Source organism: Triticum urartu, chromosome 6 (assembly GCF_003073215.2).
Source record: "Triticum urartu cultivar G1812 chromosome 6, Tu2.1, whole genome shotgun sequence".
NCBI classification, from domain to species: domain Eukaryota; kingdom Viridiplantae; phylum Streptophyta; class Magnoliopsida; order Poales; family Poaceae; genus Triticum; species Triticum urartu.
In genome coordinates this window covers 537963185-537989574 of record NC_053027.1, presented here as the reverse complement: position 1 = coordinate 537989574, position 26390 = coordinate 537963185, and the positions used below count along the sequence as shown (strand labels likewise).

The 26390-nt window shown below is 45.6% G+C and overlaps 1 protein-coding gene across 1 annotated transcript; it reads right to left on the bottom strand.

The window, feature by feature from the left end:
- Positions 1–9467: 9467 nt before the first annotated feature.
- LOC125515028 lies at positions 9468–12884 on the bottom strand. Its single transcript, XM_048680439.1, has 4 exons — positions 12496–12884; positions 11038–11135; positions 10176–10955; positions 9468–10086 (listed from the first exon to the last, which is right to left on the bottom strand). Exons 1-4 carry the CDS (start codon positions 12496–12498, stop codon positions 10056–10058), a joined length of 912 nt encoding a protein of 303 aa, XP_048536396.1. The 5' UTR covers positions 12499–12884; the 3' UTR covers positions 9468–10055.
- Between the last annotated feature and the right edge of the window lie 13506 nt (positions 12885–26390).

Genomic DNA, 26390 nt, shown 5'->3' with positions numbered 1-26390 from the left:
AACCAAAGAGAGTCTGTTGCATAAAGCACAACTCAAACATAGGTAACCACTAAGCATAGCTCAAATATTACTTGGGGGCTCCTTGCTTCTCAAAGGACAACGAGCTTGCGCCCTTGTAATAGGCTATCAAGCCAGGCTTGGAAGCCAGGTGTATTCACCTAAAACCCCGGGTTATCCTGCCTCTTTAAGTAAGCCACTCCGTCTAGGTAAACCTGGTATGACCCATCGAACGTTTGACAAGACAATCTCATAGACCCTGAACTTGTCAAAGTTAAAACGGTGATTGGTTAAAGATTGAGGTCCATCTTAAAAGGCTTTGCAAAATGGTTTAACTAAGCGGTCTGGTAGCCCATGAAAAGCCTCGATTTAGGGCCTGGCAGCCCATGAAAAGCCTTGCATATTTCTTTTGGATTTGTTGTTTGTAAACATCTTTTGATCAGGGATTCATAAGTATTTTCTCATAAACCGGTGTTTATTACAACCCAGCGTGGCTTTCAACGCTCAGCTGTCAGTACATGATCAGTTTTAAACCAGCAGTAAGTTGCTCCGGTCTGTCTTGACTAAATGTCACCGGCATTATACGAACAAATCGGTGGCTATTATAGCCCGATATGGTTTTTATATGAACCGGGAAGAGGGCAAGGAGTCATCAACACTCCAGATTGGTGTGTTCACCCTTCCTATATCAACGGATGGACAGCTAACAAGATAGATCACAGGTATCATCTATTTTATATCTGGTTATTACAATCTTGGTTATCCATCCAAGTTGTGGAAATATTTTGGGCATCATGACCCGTCCAGCGGTAAATCGCTAGGATACTTTCAGATGTCTTATGTGCAGGAACAAGTTGAGAAAAGCAACTAGGGATTATGCATATAAGAGCTCAAGGGCATGGTGAGTTATCACTGTCAAGCAAAACAAACATGCTCGATGGCATGACAGATAAAGGTGTTCACGCTATCCTATTACAAGGCGCTTTAAACAGCCCAAATTGAATAATTGTTTTAAAGAGTGGAAGACTGCAAGTGGTAAACCGGCCTCCGGTTTATGATTCCTCATTTGGACGTCTTGACGATTGAGGATCATCTTGAGTGGTCACATTCTCTTCATCTCTACCCAGTCGCTGGAAGTCAATCATTGACCAATCGATTCCAGTTAAGGCTTGAAAAACAGCTTCTTCATGAATAAGGGTGGAAGGATCAATGTTAGGAGCGTAAGTGTGCTTACGGATTGGTGGCACGAGATCTTACACATTGTGAATCAGCACGGGCTGTCTTTTCCCTTCAGCATCGTAAATCGGTTGAAAATGAGATAGATCTGTGTCATCCGCCAATTTACTTGCTATAGGCTGCATCTCCTTTGTCAGCCTCCAAAGATCATCGTTGTTGAAGTTGGTGCCATCTTCCTTCATGCTGGGGTAGCCTTGGCCGATATCTGCCGGTTCAAGGTCGGGAATCCACGCCTTGGCCCGGATTAGTGCGGTCAGCGCACCTGACCTTGCAGTTGATCTCTTCATTTCATCCAACCAGGCAAGCAGCATAGCCAGCTTTTCGATGGTTTCTTTGATCAGCGTTGGTGGAGGCTTGTTATAAGCTGTAGTGCAAATGGCTCGCTGGGTTCCAGAATACAACTGTTCTATCAAAGTATAGGCCGCTTTAAGCTTCATCCGCATATCGGAGCCCAGATGAGTAATGCGGGTCCCTGTCATGGTAAAGCATCAGTAAACCGGTTTTTGGTAAGATATTATGGATTGGAAAAACTTCATATTCAGATACTTACCAAAGACAGCAGAGGTCATGGCGTTAATCTGCCGTTTTAAGCCGGTCAGTTCTTCAACCACCGGCTTCAGGGTTGCTTCTGCGTCTTCAGCTTTCTTTGATAAACCAGCCTTTTCAGTATCCCAGTCTGCACGCTCTTTGTTAAAGGTTTCTTTCAGCCTCTCCATGACGGCTAAGGCGTTTGTCAGCTCTTCCTTGGCCTTGGAAGCCTCTGCTTGCTGAGATTTAACATTCTCCTGAAGGTCAGCGGTTTGAGCATCCTTCTTACTCAGCTCGGCCTACAAAGGCAAGGTATATCATCAATGGGTTATGAAGTACCAACCGTATAACAAGTTATGCACTTTGTACTTGGGGGCTAATGCATATTTGCTCTATCATCAAAATATTTTTCGCAAGTATCAAGTACAATGCAAGCATTATCTTTGACACTTGGGGGCTAATGTACATCTGTTCAAAGTTAGAGCATTGATTCAAGACCCGGTTTACCTTGGAAAGATAAACCGGCCCTTGGGGGCTACACCGATGAAAACTATAGGAATACAATGATACATTACCGGTTTGTTTCCAAAGATCACATGACATATGGAGGGTAAGCATGCAAGGATTGAGATATTACAAAGTCCTGATTTATGATTGCCATCATAAACTGGCCCTTGGGGGCTACTTGAGTTGATATTTACAAATTAAATTTATGAAAAGGAAAGTGATGAAAATACCTCAAAGCGCTCCTTCATAAGATTCACCAGACCGACTTCATAATCCCGGTTTGAATACAGGCGGTTTAAGAAGCCAGAGTGGAGTTCTTGCGCACTAAGATGGGCATAGCTAGATAAATCAGTGCTCCATTTACCTTTCTCCATAGAAGCACGTTCTTCCTTGGCATTATGTTTTGCCAAAACAACAGGATGGACAGGAGAGGTGTGGCCAATACCAGTAATGATAACCTCACTTTCTTTGTCTCCAGCAGCCTTTCCTGGAGTTGATGGAATGTCAGTAGTTCTTACTGGACTTGAAGGTTTATCAGCAGCCCGGATTGGACTTGCCGGTTCACCATCTGGTACAGCAGTTTCAACTTCTGCTGGTTCATCAATATTATGAGCTGGAGGGGGAGGTTCATCAAATATGGCTTCAGTGTTTGGACCCTCCGGTTCTATAGTCTGTTCCGGTTCAACAGCCACATGATCTTCGGGCGGGTTATTCACCCGAGCCTTCTTACTAGGTCTGGCTTTGGCTCTAAACAGAACAAGGTACAAAGGTTAGCACAGCATATAAAGTATGAAACATCAAAAGGAAGGGGGAAAACTTACCGAAGCTCTTAAGGTAGCGGAGGTGTGCCGCGGTTCTCTGGAGCGTTCAGGTCGATGTAGCGGCCAAGGATGAGGCAGAGAAGGAGCTCGGCGACGGCGGCGGCACTCAGGTGCAGGAGCGTCGCGAGGAGGAAGAAGAAGAGAAGAGACAGAGGAAAAAAGGAAATGACCCTTGGCCCTATTTATAAGGTAAAAGGGGGGAGGTGATAGGCGCGAGAATCAAGGAGTCAAAATATTGATACCTAACAGGAGGGGTTGCCTCGATTGTTGGAAGCTCATTAACTGAAGGTGAGATGTATCATTTTTAAATAACAAGATGATGTCATGGCGACTTATCATGATCCTGGAGTATGACGTCATGGCGGTTTACAAGATCAAGGTGAAGATGCAAAAGGAGGAATTTTCTAAGTGTTGAAGATTGACATGAACAAGTTCAAATCAATCTGGGGCCTAATGTTGGGGATATTACTACTGGACATAAACCGGCCAGGAGCAGCCGGATTAACTCTATAAAGATTAGAATCCCATGAAGACATAAGGATGGTGACGCTTTATGAAGGCCCAAGGCCCAGAGGCGGATTAAAGCCTATAGATGTAAACCGACTTTCTTATGTAACTTGCATTGTAAGATAGGAAGGATAGAGACCGAGCCGGACACGTTTATGATCCGGCCTCGGGAACTCTGCAAACCGGCGGGCGTCGACCTGTGGATATAAAGGGACGACCCGGCAGCGGTTTGAGGACAACATACAACAACTCGAGAGCCAGGCAAAGCGGATTCGCTCCCTGGTCATTGAAACCCTAGCAATAACCAACACAACTGTCAGCTATGTGTTTGTAACCATGGGTAAATTGATTTTTTGTACCTTTCGGTATTTATATAAACTAAATTGGCTTGCACATTACCTACTGTCAGCTCACTTACCCACTACTCTCTCTTTTCTATAAGAAAAACAACGCAGCCACGCACATGGGCTTCACGACGGGCACGGCGTGCCGCCGCGCCTTCACCTGCTAGTATTAAGAAGAAGAAAAACATCTTCAAGTAAAACGAGCTAATTTGACCTCTTTTTTGAAAAGAGTAAGACTTTATTTCTCAAATGATGGATAGGTCTTTTACAATAAGGTGATAAATAAAATCAGGAATAGAGGCTTCCCAAAATTCCGAACATCTATTACTAAAAGAATGACTTGCCAGTGTATCAGCCACCTCATTAGCTTCCCGGAAGCAGTGATTGCAAGTCACCGATGCAAACTCCCTCCGTATATGATTGCATTCTGTAATCACAGCAACGTTGGTTAACAGCATCAAGTGCGATTGAGCTATCAGACTCAATTATCAAAGAGGTACACCCAATCCTCTGTGGTAGCCAGAAGCCGTTTCTTATAGCCTGAATCTCTGCCGAGTCAGCTGCACACACACGTGAGGCAAAAACCAAGTGGATGCTGCTATAAAATCGCCTTTATCGTCCCGGGCAATAGCTCCTGTAGCTCCAGCCATTGTTTGAGAGCAGAATGAAGCATCACCATTGACCTTCACCGAACCCCGGATCGGTTTCTTCCACATGTGATCTTGTTTCCTAGTGGGATATTTTAGCGTTGATGATTTGACCAAGTTGGTACACAGAACCTTGATAGAGAGCGCAGACCTATTCGGCGTTTATACTGATTCTCCTCTCACGATCCGCCGCCGCTGCCACCAAATGTACCATGCTGCTATCACAATTAGCTCCGGCTTTGGCAAATCGCCCAATGAGCCATCGATTCTATCCAAAATTTCCATAGTCACGGAACCTGACCGGTCTTGGGTCACTGCTCTATTAATTTCCTGTCAATCCTAACTCGAACCAGATTTCCTTTGCTCGAGAGCAGGTAAATAAATAGTGCTAGATATCTCCCATCCCTATTTTGCATATGGGGCACTGAGCACTCGTTGGAATGTGTCGCGATGCTAGAACACCAAAACAGGGAAAAACACCTTGCAATACTTTCCAGACAAAATGGTTTACCTTCCCAGGTACATATAGGTGCCAAGCCGAGTTCCAGATAGGGTTAATATACATGCATCCTTGACCATCCTGCCGATTCTAGTGCTTTCCAAACTGGTGTTGGAATTCAATATGATAAGCTGATTTTACAGAGAAGGTCCCCGATCTAGTTGCACTCCATGCCACAAAGTCATCCAGCAACTCCACCTGAAGTGGTATATTCAGTATTCTATGAACATCAGCCGGGGAAAACACAGAGGTAATAAGAGGAACGTCCCACTGGCCTGTATGTGGGTCAATAAGTTCCACAACTTTACCAAGAAGCGTAGCTCCCCTGGGTGTAATAACTCTCCTGTTCTCGCTTGTTGGGATCCATGGATCCCGAAAAATGTCAATTTCTTCTCCCGTGCCAACACACCATATGCAGCCCCTTTTAAAGGTTTCGATACCATAGACAATACTCTGCCAAGTATATGATGACCCTTTCTTTGGACCTGCACTCAGAATGTCATCATTTGGATAGAATTTCGCACTGAGAACACGTGCACACAAAGAGTCTGGGTTCTGGAGCAGGCGCCAACACAGTTTTGCTAATAAAGCAAGGTTAAAACTGTGAGGGTCCCTAAACCCCATACCTCCTTTCTGCTTTGGAATACACATTTTCCACCATGCGTACCAATGCATCTTCCGCTTGTCTTCTGTATCTCCCCACCAAAATCCCGTAATTTCATCCGTAATCGCTTTGCAAATACCTTTTGGTAGTTTAAAGACAGACATAGCATATGAGGGAATTGCTTGTGCTACTGATTTCAACAAAATTTCTTTACCTTGAACAGATAAAATTTTCTCTTTCGAACCCTTTAGGCGTTGACATATTCTGTCAATTAGGTGTTGGAAACAATCACTCCGGTCCACTCCCACCATTGTTGGTAAACCTAGATATTTGTCAGATAGAGCTTCAGTCATAATGTCCAAGACTCTGCACACGTCTTCTCTGACAATCACACTAGTATTTGGGCTAAAGTAGATGCTAGATTTAGCTGTGCTGACCCTTTCTCCTGAGCTACTACAGTACATGTCCAGCACTTTTTTAAGGGTATTAGCACTCTGGCTATTAGCCCTCATAAGAATTAAAGAGTCGTCCGCAAATAGCAGGTGAGAAATAGATGGTGCATTTCGACAGACAAGATTGCCTTCAATTCCCCCAATCTCCTCTTCATGGGCTAGCATGCATGATAATCCTTTGGAGCAAAGCAAAAATAAATATGGGGATAAGGGATCCCCCTGTCTTAGGCCTCTAGTGGGAAGGAACTCATCAGTCTCAATATCATTAAATCTTACTCTATTGCTTACTGAGGAGACACATTCCATGATCAGCTCCACTCACTCCACATGAAAGCCCATCTTGATCATAATCTGTTTCAGAAAACCCCATTCCACCCGGTCATAGGCTTTTAGCATGTGAAGCTTAACTGCACAGTATCCATTAGCTCCATGGGTCTTCTTTTCTATAGCATGAAAGCATTCATATGCCACTAGCACATTATTTCTTATGAGCCTGCCTGGAACAAAAGCACTTTGTGTAGGTGATATTATGTCCGGTAAGATCTTTTTTAGTCTATTAGCCATCATCTTGGAAATGATCTTATACACCACATTACATAAGCTAATGGGTCTATATTGTGTAATTACCTCCAAGCTATCAATGTTTGTTTGATTCCACCCTTCTGGCATTTTCTTGTTATTTATTGCATCAAGTACTTCATCAGTCAGTTCTTCCCCTAAAATATGCCAGAACCTTTTGAAGAATATCGCATGCAGACCATCTGGCACAGGCGCCTTCATATTGCCAATTTGGAACAGCGCCTTCCGCACCTCTTCCCTGGAAAATGGTGAGGTGAGGAGCATGTTCCTCTCCGTAGTGACGTGTGGTTTTACTGCCTGCATCAAATCATTATCAACATCCACTAGTTCAGAGTTAAACAGGCCGCCAAAATAATCACGATTAAGGGGGTTGAGGTTATCATTACCCTCAACCCACCCGTTTTCATTATTTTTCAGTTTCTTTATAAGGTTTCTCCTTCTCCTGGCAGATGCGAAATGGGTAAAATGTTTAGTGTTCCGACCTCCGCGGCGAAGCCATTTGGCTTGGCCTCGCTGAGCCCAGTAGACCTCCTCTTGGTCAAGCAAATTTTCAATGAGGACTGAGAGCTCTTTTTGCTTCATCTTCACTTTGACAGAAAAGGGAACACGCATTAGACTATCGAGATCTTGTTGAGCCTTTCTCAGCCGGTTACGAGGTCCTTTCAGTACTGTACGGTCCCATGCATGCAAGTCATTGTGAACAAGTTCCAGTTTCAATTTAGCCAAGGGTCCCAGGCCTTGTTGGCCTGCTTTCAACCAGGTTGTTATGACAATCTCCTCAACGGTCTCCTCAGCAAGCCACCTTGCTACGAATCTGCGTTCACGTCTTAGTGTTGCCGCCGCGACCCCTGCTAGATAGTCAGAGTCCAAGCATATGGGCCGGTGATCAGACTTCCCCATCTCCAAGTTCGTCAACCCTACCAGAGGGTGTAATTCCATCCGTGCAGCATTGGAGACGGCCCGATCCAGCCTCTCTTTTAGGCCCCCTCGGAACCATGTGAAAATGTCACCGATGTAGCCAATGTCTTCTAGAGAACAGTCGGACAAAGCATCTTGGAATGCTTGTAGTCGCGATTGATGTCGTGGGACTCCTCCCTCTTTTTCAAAGGAGAAAATGATTTCATTAACGTCTCCAAGTACGGTCCATGGTAGGGTAGATTGGGCATGCAGGTCGCGTAATAGACGAAACGTGTGCTCCTTGCAATCCCAGCTCGGTTCTCCATAGATACCAGTCATCCTCCACACCTCTCCATTTGGTTCTTCCACTGTCATGTCAATAAAATCAAGAGTGGAACCTCGGAAGTAGATCCTAACCTCCTTCTTCCAGACCAAAAGCAGTCCACCCTTTCTACCATCAACACTTGGTTCGCAGATCATCTCGCCCATGGCTAGTTTTCTCTTTAACTCTTGTGCCTTAACATCATTCAAATGCATTTCGGACAGAAAAAATGCATCCGGCCTATGTCGCCTTTGGATGTCCAGCAGTGGCTGAAGCGTCATTGTACCAAGAAGGCCCCGACAGTTCCAACTTATAATTTTCATTGTGGGCGGTAATCCTCCTCGAAGGAGGTCCAAACACCATCAGAAGGTACCAACTCCACCAAGTCAAATTGCGGCATCCCCAAAAGCGTTCACCGCATCCAACCTAGGTAGCGCTAAAGCACAATACAGCCACGACAATCTCAATAATCCATGCACGGCATGCTCCTCCGATCAAACCCGGCTGAGCAGATGATTAATCCACCACGACGACCTGAGAGGCCATAACTTCGCTGTCCAGAGGCGGCCGGCGGCGGACCGGCAGAAACCCTAGTCGCCTGAGTAATCGCCTCTGAGGTTCACGTACCGGTCCAGTCGCGTTCGCTAGCTAATTTGACCTCTCTGTTTGCTCACGGACACGTAATTTGTCGGTCGGCCAACCACGATCTCTATGCAAAATTCCAAAATTCAAACAACACCAAGCACACAGATCATTTAATCATTATAGCACATAACCAATTCAACGCAAAACCAAATTGACACGACAAACAAAATTCAATAATTCATACATAGGGATACACAAATGAGCCTTTCTTGCACTCATTGATTTCCTTTTGGTTGGTAAATTGCTACTTGGCATGGTCAGCCATGGGGCTAGTGTCGACCAACATGACCCCCGACTCCTCCATGATCCTCGCGAGCCTCACCTTCTCTCTCTCTCTCACTCAATGACCTTGTATGCCTTTACCTTCTCAAGCTCCATTTCTCCCATTTATTCTCCATCTCCATCCTCTTCCTCCAAATCTTCATCCTCTTCCGCACCCTCTTTCAGTCGAACTCCATCCTCTCGTTTGCACATCCAAGAAGAGCTTGTACTCCTTCTCCTCTTTTTTCTTCAATTTCTTCCCTTTGTTGGAAAATGTGTCCGTTGGGCGGATTTGGGGTGCGGACAAAGCTGGGAGGAAGGAGGGCGGTGGGGATTTGGACAATTTATAAGGTTTTGTGGTGGATCCGGCATGTCGAGTCCGACGTGGCGGACAGTCTTGGCGACTCAAAATCTGCCCCACTTATGGGCCAAGTTTAGGTAGGGGGACAGCACAGATAAATAATCTTACTTAAAACCACACCGTCTTATGTCTAATCAGTCACATGCTTCTTTAAGGGACATCTTCACTTTTAGGTGGTTTCTTTGGAAATCTCAAAATGACAGGCTATTTCAAATAAAGAGAGGACGATCCCTTATGCAGGCCAAGCAATTTGCAGCATGGAGAGAACAAAATGATCTTTCAAACTCTGTAGGAACAGAAGTTGGATTAGGAATATGTATCACTACTACACACCTACAGCAATACCGTATACTACAGTTACAAGTGGCCAAGTCAACTAAGAGATTGAACAGCCACTAAAGTATCTCAGACAACAGGACAAAAGAACTATGGTATCTACTCTGTATCAGGCTCTGGGCGTCACTTTTATACATGCGGGGAACAGATACTGCGTTCCCAAGGCCTGGAGCTAGTCTGTATCAGGCCCTTTGGGCGTCAATTTTATCCTTGCTTGCAACAGATATATTGCGTTAACAAGGCCTGGAACTACTCAGTATCAGGATTCAGGCCCTTTGGGCGTCACTTTTATCTTTGCAGGGAACAGATATTGCGTTCCCAAGGCTTGGAGTTCCCCCAGCGAATGCAAACTCGTCTGCATTGATACCATGACCTCAGGAAACCTCTGATATTGAGCTCTTGCAAGATCAAACCTGCAAAATGCAACCGCGTCTCGAGAAAAGCTATGTCGCATCGCATGTGATGGGCAGTTCCTGAGGAACTTCAAAGGCTCCAGTACTGGGTCTGTACCATCAGTAGTCGCCTGTGGATCGTACTTTTCCACTGCAGTGCAACAATACTAGTCAGTAGTAATATACAGCACAACTTAGAAGTAATACACCTGGGAACATACACACAAGAGCTTCACTTACCAGTCGTAGTACATCAGAAGAAAGTTATTACTTCTCACAAGATTGTCCCAATTTGCTGGGCAGTCAAGACTCGTCATTACTGTGTTATACGCCTTAGGGTCAGTGCGCCTTAGAATCTCTACAGTATGATCATAGATCATAATGAAGAGAATCAGTCTGTTGATTAGAGGAACTGTAGCTGCGTGGTACTTGATCAAAAATGTGCATGCCCTGAACTTGTATCTGCGTATCAAACCAAGGAGGTGACGCAGCTCCTTGTTGATATTAGGATCCTGTCGGTAGGATGGGCTCGAATCCATGACAACCCTCTTAAGCATTTCAGCTAAACCAGTCACGCATTTGGTAACTGTTTCCGCTGTTGCTCTCACCCGATTATCTTTCAGAATCTTAGGAATGTCTTGATTTGTGACGACTGTATTGCTCTCGCTGACTGTGCTGAAGCACCAGCCTTCCTCGATTTCGTCCATATATAGATGAATGACTCTGAGGATTGCTGTCTGGGCCTCTTCAATTAGCAGTGCTTCACCAGGTGTTTGTGTATCCCCGCGAGATGGCTCAACCACGCATATATCTTTTCCAGGGGACTTGTTAGCCAGTTCTTGCATATATTCATTGAACTTTTTACATCCTCTCTCCTCCTCAAGTGCCAAGCAGTGCAGGGTCGGCTTCTTCTTCCCGCCAGCCCCCTGCTTCTTCTCCCCTCCAGCTTCCTGATTCTTCTGCCCGCCAGCCTCCTGCTTCTTCTTCCTCTTCGCTCCGGGATTACCTTTGTTTGCCATCCTGAACATATTCACAAATAAGTGGTTAAAAATGAACAACCACAAAATATGTAAAGTACTTGACTTTAAGATATTATGATTACCTGCATAAGGAACCAACAATAGGTAAGTATAATACATCTTGAAATCGCAAAATGACTTGATAATTGAAGAACGTCACTTCCCCCATTAGAGGCTCAACCTGTATTTAAGCATAACCAAATTAGAAATCACAAGAGAATGCAAAGTTGCAAGCTGCCTTGCAAGAGGTAAAACAACAGTACAAAGAAACAAAAGACACGCTGGTGAAGGAGAGAGAGGCAGCCAAAAAGGTCGCAGAGATAGCTCCAGTTATTAAAGAGGTTCCCGTTCTTCTGACTGCCACAAAATCTCTGCATTCTTGTTCTCTATTCACGAATTCACCTAATGGCAACACGTGAGCAGCAGCCGCAGGATAACTTGCGATACTCCAAGCAGTTGCAACTCATAAGAAAATACTATTACAAAGATTGGCCATGACTAGCTACCTATCTAGTATTCACAGTTACTGTCAAAGAGACGAAACCAATCAGGAACATACATGGCTACAGAACCTACTTCTAGATTATACATAATTTTGGGGGGCTATTACTCAACTATTTGACAAGGACAAGAATACCTAGTTAAGGCTCATTTGGAGATCCCTGCAGGATCCCGGCCATTCCCTGGGTGGAAAGCCCGCGAGTAAAATCAGCCCCGGGCCAGGTGGCTGGCATTTGGATGCTGGAATATACGAGGTTTTATCGGCCCGATCTCCGTGATTTCCCCGGGACAGGATCCACGTCTCACGACATCGGGACGAAATACCCTGTCTCGCTCGCTTTCGACGCCCGTCTCGAACGCTCAGGCGGCCGCCGCCTCCCTCCCCTGCAACACCATCCTCTTCTCCTCGGTCTCTGCCTGCACCTCGTACTCATGCCTCCCGACTGCGTCATGCTCACCAACGGCGGCGGCAGACGCATCGTTAGATCTCCTCCCATTGGAGTTCTGCGTCTTGCCCACTAGATCACGCCACCAGGGAGGCTGCCGGTGGCCCCGACTGCTGCTGGCGAGGGCCGTGAAGACAGTGATGATGGCGGGGATACATGTCCAAAGAGAGCTCACTGGCAGCAAGATCAGATGGGGTATATGATGTTGCTTCAGTTCGTCACGTTCTGATTTTGCTTCAGTTTAGTATGTCCTTTCTCTGTGGGGGGGATTAGCCCCTTTGATCCAAATGACGGCGCTTTTCCACGGGGCTTCTAATTTTGGCGAAAGAAAATTTCAACCGGGGCATCTATTCCCTGGAAATATCGCTCCTAGCATCCATATGAGCCCTTAATGTCAAAGAACGTAATCACATCCAAGAACCTATCCACGTAAGGAATGATTGGGAAGAGGGGTCATATCGTACATAAACGATTCATCTTGAAACGAGTTTCAAGAGCAATCACAAACAGAGTTCAGAGCCAGCAACCACACAGAAATTAGATTTCTAACAGGAATTGAATACCGATCAAATCCAGATGGGATCTTGAAAATACCATGATCGTGCGGCGGGGAAAGGAATTATTTGCCCTCCCGATCTGATTGATCCTTGTTTTTCGCCGCCTCGCTGTAGAGTCCCGTCACACCAACAGCTCTGCTGCCGGCACGCCGTTCTTCACGACAAGGAGGCACGGCGACCACCGGAGAATTGCGCCGCGCCGCCGTCCAACGGCGCGCCGGCGAATTCTCGCGCAGGGGGGGAGCGACTTGCTTGTAGGGTAGCGTAGCAGGGGCCGTACCTTGCTCTGTACTTCCTCGATCTTCTGGCGCGCCGGCCTGGTTGGACTACCTGGGGTAGGGTACGGCGGCGTAGGGGTACACCGACGGATTTGGGTTGGGGAGCCGGCGGCGGCGGCTGTGGGGCTGGTTGGGTTTCGGTACAGGCCGCTTATTATTAGTTTTATTAAATATAAGCAGCTACGTTACGGCTAGTATACTTCGTTCTAGATGGGCCGTGACCGGGCCGGGCCGGCACACGTGCTGCCTTCCCTGGCCCAGGCATTGCCCTTGCTGACGCTCGCGTGTGTCAAGAAGACGAGCATTCAAATTCTCAAAAAAAAGAGACAAGCATTCAAATTCTCAAAAATAAAATAAAATAGACGAGCATTCGCGCAGGGCGCAATTGAATGGGCCAGCCTGGCGTCACAGCGAGCAAGCACTAAAAATCCTAAAAAACAACGTTGTATCAAGGACTATAATCGATCCCTACGATAGAGAATCGGCGTTCTTTACCCAACGATGAATTCGTCACCGCAGCTGTGTCCCCCATATGGGGAGCCCAAAGAAAAGCTATCCATGAAGACCTCCATTAGAGCCCACACTCAATCCACGGTTTTATCAATTCCTACTTGCAGGATATACAGGTGATATCACCAGAGAAAGCTACGAGGGGGACTGCTATTGTTCGCCCTATTGGATGGTTAGCACCTCATGCAAATCACTCCAAGATTAATGTGTTAGAATTAGTTGTTGTGTAGAGATAGAACTCTGTTTAAGTTGTAAACCTATTCTATCTCTTCTTTTGTTTCTATCTCTCTCGATTCTTCTGTAACCGATCGATCTAGCATCGATCTAAACCTTGTAAGCCACGGCATGTAATCTATATAATGCAATGCGGCCCGAGCAAAGGGTTCTACGCTTCCCACAATAATTCACATGATAACAGGGCATCTTCCTCAACAAGAACGCATCTAGCTACCTTCCTCCATCGAGAGTATGTCTACCACCTCCGCCGCCATGATGCCCAGCACCATGGGTGCACTTTCCACCACCTCCTCCTCCACCTTCGCCTCCTCTTCCACCACCACCACTGCATCCCTTGGCCCACCACCGCAGGAGAAGCTGACGAGGGGGGACTTTCTTCTCTGAAGGCCGTCGTGCTACCGCAGATCAAAGGAGCACAGATGGAGCATCACCTCGACGAGAAGAGCCCGACACCGCCGCCCACCCTCACCATCACCAAGGACGGCAAAGAAGAGCAAATCGCCAACTTTGCAAACACCCTCTGGTATGCACAACAGCAGCAACTTCAAGGATTTTTTATGGGCTCTCTTTCCCGCGATATCCTTGCCCAGGTCGCCACGTTACAGACGTCGGTCGAAGTTTGGCGTGCAATTCACGCCATGTTTGCTGCTCAGAGTCAAGCTCAAGCTATCAACACCCGCATCGAGCTGACCAATCTTCAGAAAAGGTAACATGACCATGGCTGAGTACCTTGGCAAAATTAAAAGTCTCACAGATGAAGTTGCCTCTACTGCCGCCGCGCTCTCCGATCCGGAGATCGTCTCCAAAATTCTTGCTAGGCTGGACATGGAGTACAACCCTGTCATCTCGGCGCTCGCTGCTCAGGTGGAACCGATCACGGTTCAGGAGCTCTACAGCTAGCTCCTGAGTTTTGATGCCTGCCTCAGCCTTCTTCACGGCACCAACCTTCGCCAATCTTCTGCCAACGCTGTCTCTCGTGGTCGCAGCCGTGGGCGCGGTCACCAGGGGCAGTCCCGCACCGGTGGACGCGGGCGTGGCAACTCCCAGGGAGAAGGCGGCTACAGCAGCTCTGGCGGCGATGACGGCTACAATGCCTCCGGCAACTACACCAACAAACCAGCAGGCGACGGCTTCAACAACAACTCTGGACGTCGCCCCTCTTCTTCACGTGGGCGTCCTCGGTGTCAACTCTGCAAAAAGGCAGGCCATGAAGTCATGGATTGTTGGCACCGGTATGATGAAGTTTTTGTCCCTGACTCCCATCTCGTTGCTGCAGCTATGCGTGAGCAAGGGGTGATGGCCTGTGGTACGTTGACTCTGGTGCAACCAACCACGTCACTGGTGAACTAGAGCAACTCGCTCTCCGGGAGACATACCTTGGCAATGATCAGATTCATACTGCAAGTGGTGGAGGTATGGATATTCGACACATCGGTCAAGCTTTTATTAATTTCCCTACTCTTAAGCGTGGTCTTGTCTTAAACGATGTCCTCCATGTTCCACAAGCAGATAAAAACCTTGCATCTATGTCTCGTTTAGCCACCGATAATAATGTTTTCTTTGAAACTCACCCTCGTTACTTTTTTATAAAGGACCGGGCAACGAGGGAACTTCTTCATCACGGTAGATGCATTGGAGGGCTCTACCCCATCTCATCCGGAGTTTTCAACCACAAGCGTCGCCATGCTTATTCTGTCATCAAGCCCTCTTCGGCACGGTGGCATCAAAGATTAGGACACCCATCATCAATCATAGTCAAGCAAGTAGTTAATAAAGGCAATCTGCCATTGTCACATAGTCAATTCAGTGAGTCTATTTGTGAAGCATGTTAGTGTGCTAAGAGTCATCAACTCCCTTATCCTAGGTCAAACAGTGTGTCTCATGCTCCTTTAGAGCTTATTTTCAGTGATGTATGGGGTCATGTTAGAGATTCCTTTGGAAGAAAAAAAAATACTATGTCAGTTTCATTGATGATTATAGCAAGTTTACTTGGATTTACTTGTTAAAACATAAATTTGAAGTTTTTTCTGTGTTTCAAGAATTCCAAAAACTTGTTGAAAGACATTTTAATAGGAAAATTCTAACAGTCCAAAGTGACTGGAGAGGGGAGTATGAGAAGCTCAACTCTTTCTTCCGTAGCATAGGCATTGAACATCATGTCTCTTGCCCTCATGCTCACTAGCAAAATGGCTCTGCCGAGAGAAAACATCACCACATTGTTGAAGTTGGCCTTTCCCTTCTTGCACATGCCTACATGCCTCTCAAATATTGGGATGAAGCATTCATTGCAGCAACTTATCTTATCAATCGCCTCCCTAGTAAGGTCATTGGAAATTCTACTCCATTAGAGCGATTATATAATCAAACGCCTGATTACAATTATCTTAAAATTTTTGGGTGTGCTTGCTACCCAAATTTACGTCCATATAATCGCCACAAGCTCGAGTTTCGATCTACCCAATGTGTTTTTCTTGGTTATAGTAATCTTCACAAAGGGTGCAAATGCTTAGAGATTTCAACTGGCCGTATCTATATCTCTTGAGATGTTGTCTTTGTTGAAACTCTTTTCCGTTTGCCAAACTTCACCCAAATGCGGGAGCTCTCCTTCGTGCTGAAATAGCACTTCTTCCAGATCACGAGGGTGAATTATATCAAGCTGATCATGTGAAGAATTCCATAGAAAATTCGGATTCTAGAGATATTTATGCATATTCAGGTCATGATTTTATGTGTGCAGAAAAAGACAGAAGAGGCGCCGGATCCCATACATATTCGGGTGGCAGCGGCGGTCGATCCGAGGCTGATCCCCATGCCAGCCCGGCTGTCTCCCTCAACGCGCGATCCGAGGACGATCACGGTCGCCCGCATGCAGCCAATCATGCTCGGGTGGCCGACCGGCCCGACCGCGTGGAGCCCACCGGTTCAGAGGTGCTGGTGGCCGGCGGCCCTCGTGTAGCAGGGCCCGCCGCTGAGCCCACCTCTCCAAGCGTGGCCGGGGGCGAATCACCGCGCGCCACCAGCCCGTGGGCCGACCCAGGAGCCGACAGCGGGACGCCTGGCACGTCTAGGCCGCGATCCTCCTTGGATCGGGAGCCGGATCAGGAACCTGCGGTTGTCTCATCTTCAACTGATCCTGCAGGATCTTCTATGGAGCAACCAACAACGACTGTTACATCGGGATCCTCTGTGCAAATCTCGCTAGCAGCTCCCCGTCGTCATACTCGATCCTAGTCAGGTATTATCAAGGCAAAGGAATATACTGATGGCACTGTAAGGTATGACAGGACCAAACGAGCTTTTCTTAGTAGTTTTGGTGAACCAACTCATTTGCATGATGCCCTTAATCATAAAGAATGGAAGGAGGCTATGGATAGTGAATACAATGAACTCATGAAAAACAAAACTTGGCATTTAGTACCACCAAGAAAGGGAAATAATGTGATAGATTGTAGATGGGTGTACAAGATCAAGAGAAAATCTGATGGCAGTATAGATAGGTACAAGGCTAGATTAGTTGCTAAAGGGTTTAAACAAAGATTTGGTATTGATTATGAAGATACCTTTAGCCCTGTTGTTAAGGCAGCTACTATTCGGCTTGTGTTGTCTATTGCTATTTCCAGAGGATGGAGTCTACGACAGCTAGACGTTCAAAACACGTTTCTTCATGGTGTTCTTGAGGAAGAAGTGTTCATGCGGCAACCACCGAGATATGAGAACCAAAGCACACCACATTATGTCTGTAAGTTGGATAAAGCTTTATATGGTTTGAAACAGGCCCCTAGAGCTTGGTACTCAAGATTGAGCATGCAGTTACAACAACTTGGGTTTACACCATCTAAAGCAGATACCTCTTTGTTCTTTTACAATAAAGGCAATATCACTAGATTTGTCCTTGTGTATGTTGATGATATAATTGTTGCTAGTTCAAGCTCAGATGCCACCACTTGTCTGCTTAAGGATCTGAAACTGGAGTTTGCTCTTAAAGATCTAGGTGATCTTCACTACTTCCTTGGTATAGAGGTTAAACAGGTAAAATATGGCATAATTCTCACACAGGACAAATATACTACTGATATTCTTAGGAGAGTGGGGTTGGAACATTGTAAACCTGTGAGTACACCAATCTCAACCTCAGAAAAACTTACAGTTGAAAGTGGAGAAGTACTTGGACTAGAGGATGCAACAAATTACATGAGTGTTGTGGGTGCTTTACAATATTTGACTCTTACACGTCCTGATATTTCTTATTCTGTGAACAAAGTATGTCAATATTTACATGCACCTAGAACTACTCATTGGACTGCAGTCTAGAGAATTTTGAGGTATTTTAAGTTTTCAGAGGGACTTGGGCTTCATATTACCAGGTCTTCATCCATGCTTGTTACTGCATATTCTGATGCAGACTGGGCAGGTTGTGCTGATGACAGAAGGTCCACAGGTGGTTTTGCTGTGTTTCTGGTAACAAACCTTGTATCATGGAGTGCAAGAAAATAGACTACAGTTTCAAGGTCAAGCACTGAGGCAGAGTACAAAGCTTTGGCAAATGCAACAGCTGAAGTAATGTGGATACAAACTTTACTTTATAAGCTTGGGATTAAGGCTCCACAAGCTGCTAGGTTATGGTGTGATAACATTGGTGCCATCTACCTCTCAGGTAATCCTGTTTTCCATGCACGTACCAAACATATTGAAGTTGATTTTCACTTTGTCAGAGAAAGGGTAGCTCGAAAGCTACTTGACATTCGGTTCATACCTACGGGAGACCAACTTGCTGACGGCTTCAAAAAACCACTCACCATGAGAAGGTTAGATGAGTTCAAATATAATCTCAACCTTGGCAAAGCTACATGAGGTTTAGATTGAGGGGGAGTGTTAGAATTAGTTGTTGTGTAGAGATAGAACTCTGTTTAAGTTGTAAACCTATTCTATCTCTTCTTCTGTTTCTATCTCTCCCGATTCTTCTGTAACCGATCGATCTAGCATCGATCTAAACCTTGTAAGCCACATCATGTAATCTATATAATGCAATGCGGCCCGAGCAAAGGGTTCTACGCTTCCCACAATAATTCACATAATGTTGATGCAGCAGTCGACCGCCGGGGGCGTTATGGTTCAGTTGCTACAGTTTGTCGGGACACCACATGTGGATTTCTTGGAGCATCTGCCATGGTGTTCAATTTGGGTGACCCAGCCACTTTGGAGGAGTGTGCATCCGAGAGGGGCTTTCCTTGGCCACGGATCTGAATCTAGATAGGATAAGTGTGGCGTCTGATTGCAAGGGTGTGGTCGAAGAAATTAAGAAGGGAAGTGCAGCTACTTATGGCGCAATCATACGAGAGATCAAGCAACATATATCTTCTTTTACTTCTTGTAATATAGATCATGAGTTTAGGAGATCAAATGTTGAAGCTCACAACTTAGCGAAACATGCTTTAACTCTTGGACCTCGCCGCCATGTTTGGTTAGGCCAGCCCAACGGCATTCCTTTCGTCCTTGTAAACATTGTGACGACTAAATAAAAGTTTCGCGAGGTTGTCTAAAAAAAGTACTACATCATTGGTTCTCAAAAAAAAGTTTTACAAAAAAGCTTCTGGGTGATTGCAATCAGTTGGCTGCGTAAATACTTAAGAACTATATGCCGTGACAGATCTAAAAACTAAAATTCGGCTATTAAACATTTTTTAATATATGTTGAACATTTTCATAATATACGATGGACATTTATCAAATACATATTGAAACATTTTGTGTTATATGCTGATGAACAATTTAAAAATACATATTTAGCATTTTTCATATACCCTGAACAATTTGAAAACACATATTGAACATTTCTGTGATATATGCTGAATATTTTTTTAAGTACACAACCAACATTTCTTAATATGTGGTGAACATTTTCTTAAATATATGATGAAAAATTTGTAATACGTGGTGAACTCTTGTGTAATACACAAGAAAGAAAGAAAAAGAAAAATAAACAGAATAAACATAGGCTGTTCACTGTATTAAAGTATTAATGAAAAAATGCACGATGAAACATTTCCTTAATGTAAAAGACAAAGAGAAAGATAAAACTAGGAAAAAAAAATAAAAAAAATGCAAAATAACTAGAAAGGAAAAAACGAAAAGATAAAACAAAACCAATAGGCAGCAGAAGAAAACGAACGAAAAACTAAAGCAGCGAACGGGCAGCACGCTCGGCCGCGAACTGGCCGGCCCACCAGCATGTGCTTCGGCGAACTGCAGCAGATTGACGCACGTGGGCGTCAAATAGGATTTGCCGTGGCAAACAGTCAGTGTCCGGCACATGAGTGCCTCGACTGGGCCGGCTCATGTATACCGCTGGAAATTTTCTAAAAGAAGTAAAAGTGCAGCGGCCAGGGATCGAACTCGCGCTATCCAGGCTGTTAGCCACCACACCAAATAGGTGCTCGTGACAGGTTACTGCATGCATTTCTTCTAAATGTCAATATAGTATGACATTACCAGGCTACCAGCAGGATCTTGTTTACTGTAGCATAAAGATTTTTCAATTCTTTGAACACAATTTAGAAAACACGAACATTTTTTTGAAAATTCAGATTTCAAAATAGTTTTTGAATAACACAAACCAAATTCAGAATTAGAATCAGTTTATTAAAACATTTGAACATTTTCGAGAAACAAGAACAAATTTGTAAACGTGGTTTTTTTAAAAAAAATCTAACATTTTTTGAAATGTTCCGAACAAAATTTGAAAATCAAAATATTTTTGAAAAACGAACAAATATTTTTGAAATGTTATTAAAAAGAGTGAAAAGTTTAACCGATTTTTTTGAAATGTTCAAAAAAATTGAATATTTGACTTTTTTCTGAAAAAGTGAACAGTTTTAAAAATTCTCAATATTTTTAAAAACAGGAACAAAATATGAAAATCCTGAGCAATTTCTGAGAAAAGTGAATAATTTTCATTATTCCAAACATTTGTAATGCACGAAAAACAATGAAGTTCCCTATCATTTTTTGAAAAAAATATAAAATAACAAAATTTGAAATTTTAAACATTTTTTGAAAAATTGAACATTTTACAAATTTAAAATTTGAAATGTTGAAAAAGAAACGAAAAAACTACCAAAAAAGAAACAAATAACAAAACACGAGAAAATGAAAAATAAAAAAGTAATGAAAAATTATAGGAAACCATAAAAGAAACGACATGATAAAAGAAAAAGGAAGAAAACCAAACCTGGAATGGTTGGTAACCTTCTAGAAGGTCCCAAAACCAGGATCAGTGAAACGTGCAACGGGCCGGCCCATTTAGTCGCTCGGTTTGTGCGTTCGCACGACAAGTTGACACAATAAGCGTCGTATAGGGTTTTCCGCCCATCGAGGCACATGTTCATTTTGTGCCTGAATGCTCGTTCATTTGTTGCACGCCATGGCCAACACACTATGGATGTGTTTGGTTTGAAGGATAGGTTAGGGTCGTCGTGGCCTTGTGGGTATCCCCAACCAAGTCTTTTTTTACCCGAAACAACTCATTCCATTACTAAACTGGCTCGGCGATGTTGCTGGCAACCAGACTGGATACAAAGTCTGGAGCATGCTCAATCCATGAAACATTAGCAGCCCCCACTCTGAAACCAAGAGCGGCTAGTTTATGTGCTACCTTATTACACTTGCGGTTACAGAATCTGAAACTAAAGGTGTCAAAGTTCGCATGGCAGATGCTTCACGTCTCCCGTAGGAGGATGCCGATCGGCGCTCGTTCATACTCCCTATGTAAAGAAATATAACAACATTTAGATCACTACTTTAGTGATCTAAATGCTCTTATATTTCTTTATGGAGGGAGTACTTGTTAGAATTGAGTGCATGAACTAGCGCCTGGGAATCAGACTCAAGGATCACCCCGTGGAGGTGCAGTTCAGCACTTGCTTCAGAAGCTTTTTTTGTGGGGTTAAAAGGATTTCATTGCTCAACTATTGGAAAAATTCATTCCTACATAGCACGGGAACGTCTGCAAGTCCAGAGCACAATCAAACTGCAGTTCAGCCCTCCAATCGTCCGAAAGCAGCAAGAGTGTGGCTAACAGCATTCTGATTGCTACTTACATGAGCAATAGTTATATCCCTTTCACCAAAGAGCCTCTCAATGTCCTGAACTATCATTCTATGTGGTGATCTGTCAAGGGTAGACGACTTTATCAACTTGGCCGCTGATGTCTACTACACAACCTTCTTCTTGTAGACGTTGTTGGGCCTCAAAGTGCAGAGGTTTGTAGGACAGCAACAAATTTCCCTCAAGTGGATGACCTAAGGTTTATCAGTCCGTGGGAGGCGTAGGATGAAGATGGTATCTCTCAAACAACCCTGCAACCAGATAACAAAGAGTCTCTTGTATCCCCAACACACCCAATACAATGGTAAATTGTATAGGTGCACTAGTTCGGCGAAGAGATGGTGATACAAGTGCAATGATGGTAGATATTGGTTTTTGTAATATGAAAATATAAAAACAACAAGGTAACTAATGATAAAAGTGAGCACAAACGGTATTGCAATGCTTCGAAACAAGGCCTAGGGTTCATACTTTCACTAGTGCAAGTTCTCTCAACAAGGATAACATAATTAGATCATACAACAATCCCTCAACATGCAACAAAGAGTCACTCCAAAGTCACTAATAGCGGAGAACAAACGAAGAGATTATTGTAGGGTACAAAACCACCTCAAAGTTATTCTTTCCGATCAATCCATTGGGCTATTCCTATAAGTGTCACAAACAACCCTAGAGTTCGTAGTAAAAATAGCACCTTAAGACACAAATCAACCAAAACCCTAATGTCACCTAGATACTCCAATGTCACCTCAAGTATCCGTGGGTGTGATTATACGATATGCATCACACAATCTCAGATTCATCTATTCAGCCAACACAAAGAACTTCAAAGAGGGCCCCAAAGTTTCTACCGAAGAGTCAAGACGAAAATGTGTGCCAACCCCTATGCATAGATTCCCAAGGTCACAGAACCCGCAAGTTGATCACCAAAACATACATCAAGTGAATCAATAGAATACCCCATTGTCACCATGGGTATCCCACGCAAGACATACATCAAGTGTTCTCAAATCCTTAAAGACTCAATCCGATAAGATAACTTCAAAGGAAAACTCAATCCATTACAAGAAGATAGAGGTGGTGAAGCATCATAAGATCCAACTATAATAGCAAAGCTCGCGATACATCAAAATCGTGCCATATCAAGAACACGAGAGAGAGAGAGAGATCAAACACATAGCTACTGGTACATACCCTCAGCCCCGAGGGTGAAATACTCCCTCCTCGTCATGGAGAGAGCCGGGATGATGAAGATGGCCACCGGTGATGGATCCCCCCTCCGGCAGGGTGCCGGAACAGGGTCCCGATTGGTTTTTGGTGGCTACAGAGGCTTGCGGTGGTGGAACTCCTGATCTAGGTTATTTTCTGGATGTTCGGGGATTTATAGGAGAGGTTGGCGCCGAGAACAATTCAGGGGGTGTTGGGGATATTACTACTGGAGGTAAACCGGCCTTATGTAGCCGGGTTGACTCTTTGAAGATTAGAAGCCCATGAAGATGTAAAGATGCTGGCGCTTTACGGAGGGCCCAAAGGCAGGTTACAGTCTGTAAATGTAAACCGGCCTAGTCATGTAACTTGTATAGTAAGATAGAAAGAGAGAGGCCGAACCAGAAACGTTTATAGTCCGGCTTCGGGACTCTGTAGCCCGGCGGGCGTCAACCTATGTATATAAAGGGACGACCCGACCGCGGTTTAGGGACAGACAACAACAACTCGAGAGCCAGACAAAGCGGATTCGCTCCCTGGCCTTCGAAACCCTAGCAATACCAATCACAACTAGACGTAGGCTTTTACCTTCATCGAAGGGGCCGAACTAGTATAAACTCCCGTGTCCCCTTGTCTGGTTTAACCCCTTTAAGCTAACCTATTGCGATGGCTCCGCGAATAAGTCCTTTCACAAGGACATCTACCGTGACAAACCCACGACAGTTGGCGCCCACCGTGGGGCTATCGCATGATGGTTTTGAGTTCTTGAAGGGCAGCTTCGATGGACTCAAGGGATACGCTGTGGGCTGGATGACGAAGAGTCGCCGCGGTAAGCTCTACATCGACAACGCAGGATGGGGTCCCGAGGCCGATTCAATCGAATACGGGTACCGGGTCCCCTTTGGTGGGATTCACGTCTTCATCGGCAAGATCGGTGAACCGGCCCCCGAGCCGGACATCTGCACCGACATCATCGATATGGCTCGGCGTGCAAGTTCTTTGCCGGTTCAGCCCGAGGCAAGGCATGTCTTCGTAGGTGTTGTCCATGGATCGGGGTACGAGGACGGACCGGTGTCTGATGGAGAAACCGTAGTCTGCTCTGATGACGAGTCTTCTGGAGAAACCGAATCGTTTTACCAGTTGCAGGACGGCCGGATTGAGGGAGGATCCAAGGGCAATAGTATTCCGGATTCCCCCGGTCTGCCAAACCAGGCCGCCATCTTCATGGCCGGAACACAATCGGCGCCTCATTCATCTACCGCCGCAACAATGCTCTCCGGTTCAACGACGGCCACACCAGCAGGGGCAGGAAGCTCGGCGCCACCTCCGGCCCAAGTCTTGTCTGATTTGTTGGACGCTCTGGCAACATTGATGTCCGCGGAGGTAGACGCAGCATCCAGGGATCAGCACGATGCGGAGATTGTAAAAGTGAAAGATTAGATAGCCCAGGCTAAAGCGGACCTGGCAGCAGAGAACGCCAGGATGGCTACGGAGCGGCCCGAGTTAGAAGCACATGCTTATCGGATTAGATTGGATCAGAATGCTTCAGAGGAAGTCATGAGAAGAAGGTACCGATCACGTCTCCCGTCGGTTTATGAGCCGCAAAATCTTTTCAACACGCCAGGTGCAGGAGCTGGTAACCAACCCACCCTAAACCGGGGGGGGGGGGCGCCGGGAGCAGGAGCTCCGGTTCAGCCACGCACGACGGACCTGCCTCGCCAGAACAACGTTGTGCCATCAATGCCGCCCAGGCATTATTCCAACCCGTTGGACAACATTGTGGCTACCGCTTCATGCCTGGCGGCCCTCCCAACCGACGGCGAGTCACCAGTTGCAGTGGAAGCGCGTCGGGCCAGGGATCTCCTTCAGACAGCACCAAATCAACATCAAGCATATTCACACAGCCGTGAGAGGATTCATTCCACTCCCCGTCCAAGCCGGAGTTATAGCAGACACGTGGAGGACGAACCGGCCATGTCCAGTACTGCACGTCGCCGAAATTCACCACGAGGGAACAATCCGGGTGGGGGAGGTGCTAATGCGCAAGATGTTGTGGACCATGGCCGCGCACGTCGAGAGGCCGAGTTGACAGCTCGACACGGAGCATGACAGCATACTCCCGTTCACCCCACCGCCTCCATGGAGCCAGGGGAGATGTTCAGTTCCTTAGGGGTACCGTGTTTAACTCCTGCTTTGCGTAATGTGCGACTACCCAAGGATTTCAAGGGACCTCGTAAGGTACCAAATTATACCACCGATTTGCAGCCAGAGGCGTGGGTGGAGAGCTATGAGATGGCAATGGAGATGTTAGATGTGGATGAGGCGGTGTGTGCTAAATATTTCACCATGATGTTGGAAGGAACAGCTCGCACTTGGTTGAAGAGCTTGCCGACCAACTCTATTGGATCATGGGCCGAACTGAAGCACCGGTTTATCCAGAACTTCAAGTATACGTGTAAGCAGCCAATGTCAATTGTAGATCTGGCCGCTTGTGCCCAAGAGGAAGGGGAGTCCACGACCCATTGGGTCAAACGGGTCTCGGCGATTTTGCATTCATCAGATCGTATCAATGCAGACACCGCAATGTTAACGTTAGAGGGTAATTGCTATAGGTGAAGAGGTAGCCCGTTTGTTGGCTGCAGGGTTTATTGTTGAAGTTTTTCATCCAGAGTGGTTAGCTAATCCGGTGCTGGTTCTTAAGAAAAATGACACTTGGCGCATGTGTGTGGACTACACAGATTTGAACAAGGCTTGCCCTGCAGACCCCTTTGCTCTCCCTCGCATTGATCAGATAATTGATGCTACGGCGGGTTGTGACCGTTTGTGTTTTTTGGATGCTTACTCTGGTTATCATCAGATCAAAATGGCAGTTAAGGACCAGGAGAAGACAGCCTTCATAACTCCCTTTGGAGCCTTCTGCTATGTTTCCATGCCCTTTGGACTCAAGAGTGCCTAGGCAACTTACCAGCGATGTGTTCAGAATTGCCTTCATAAGCAAATTGGGTGCAATGTTCATGCGTATGTGGATGATATTGTGGTCAAATCCAGAAAGGAGGAGACATTGATAGATGATCTACGGGAAACCTTTGACAATCTCCGGGTTTACAAGATGATGCTCAATCCGGAGAAGTGTGTTTTCGATGTTCCGACAGGCAAGCTCTTAGGCTTTCTGGTTTCAAACAGAGGCATTGAGGCTAATCCGGAAAAGATTGCAGCAATTACGTCCTTGGCTAAACCGGCGTGTATTAATGATGTGCAATGTCTAGCCGGCCGGATTACAGCCTTGAGCCGGTTTATTAGCCGCCTTGGAGAGAAGGCCATCCCCTTATATCAGATGCTCAAGAAAACAGATAACTTTGTCTGGAGTGAGGCAGCTGATAAGGCGTTTGAAGATCTGAAGAGGCAGCTAGTGGAACCGCCCGTGCTGGCAGCACCGATCGATAAAGAGCCATTATTATTATTATATGTGGCTGCTAATGCCCGGGTTTTCAGCGTGGCCATTGTGGTAGAGCGCAAGGAGCCTGGCAAAGAGTATCTGGTTCAACGGCCGGTTTATTATATCAGTGAGGTGCTCATTGAGTCAAAACAGAGGTATCCA

Coding starts and splice junctions, on each gene's coding strand:
- LOC125515028 (XM_048680439.1), bottom strand. Junction 10,956..11,037: donor ATTGTTGGTTCCTTATGCAG/GTAATCATAATA, acceptor GAATATGTTCAG/GATGGCAAACAAAGGTAATC. Junction 10,087..10,175: donor CTTCTGATGTACTACGACTG/GTAAGTGAAGCT, acceptor GTTGCACTGCAG/TGGAAAAGTACGATCCACAG.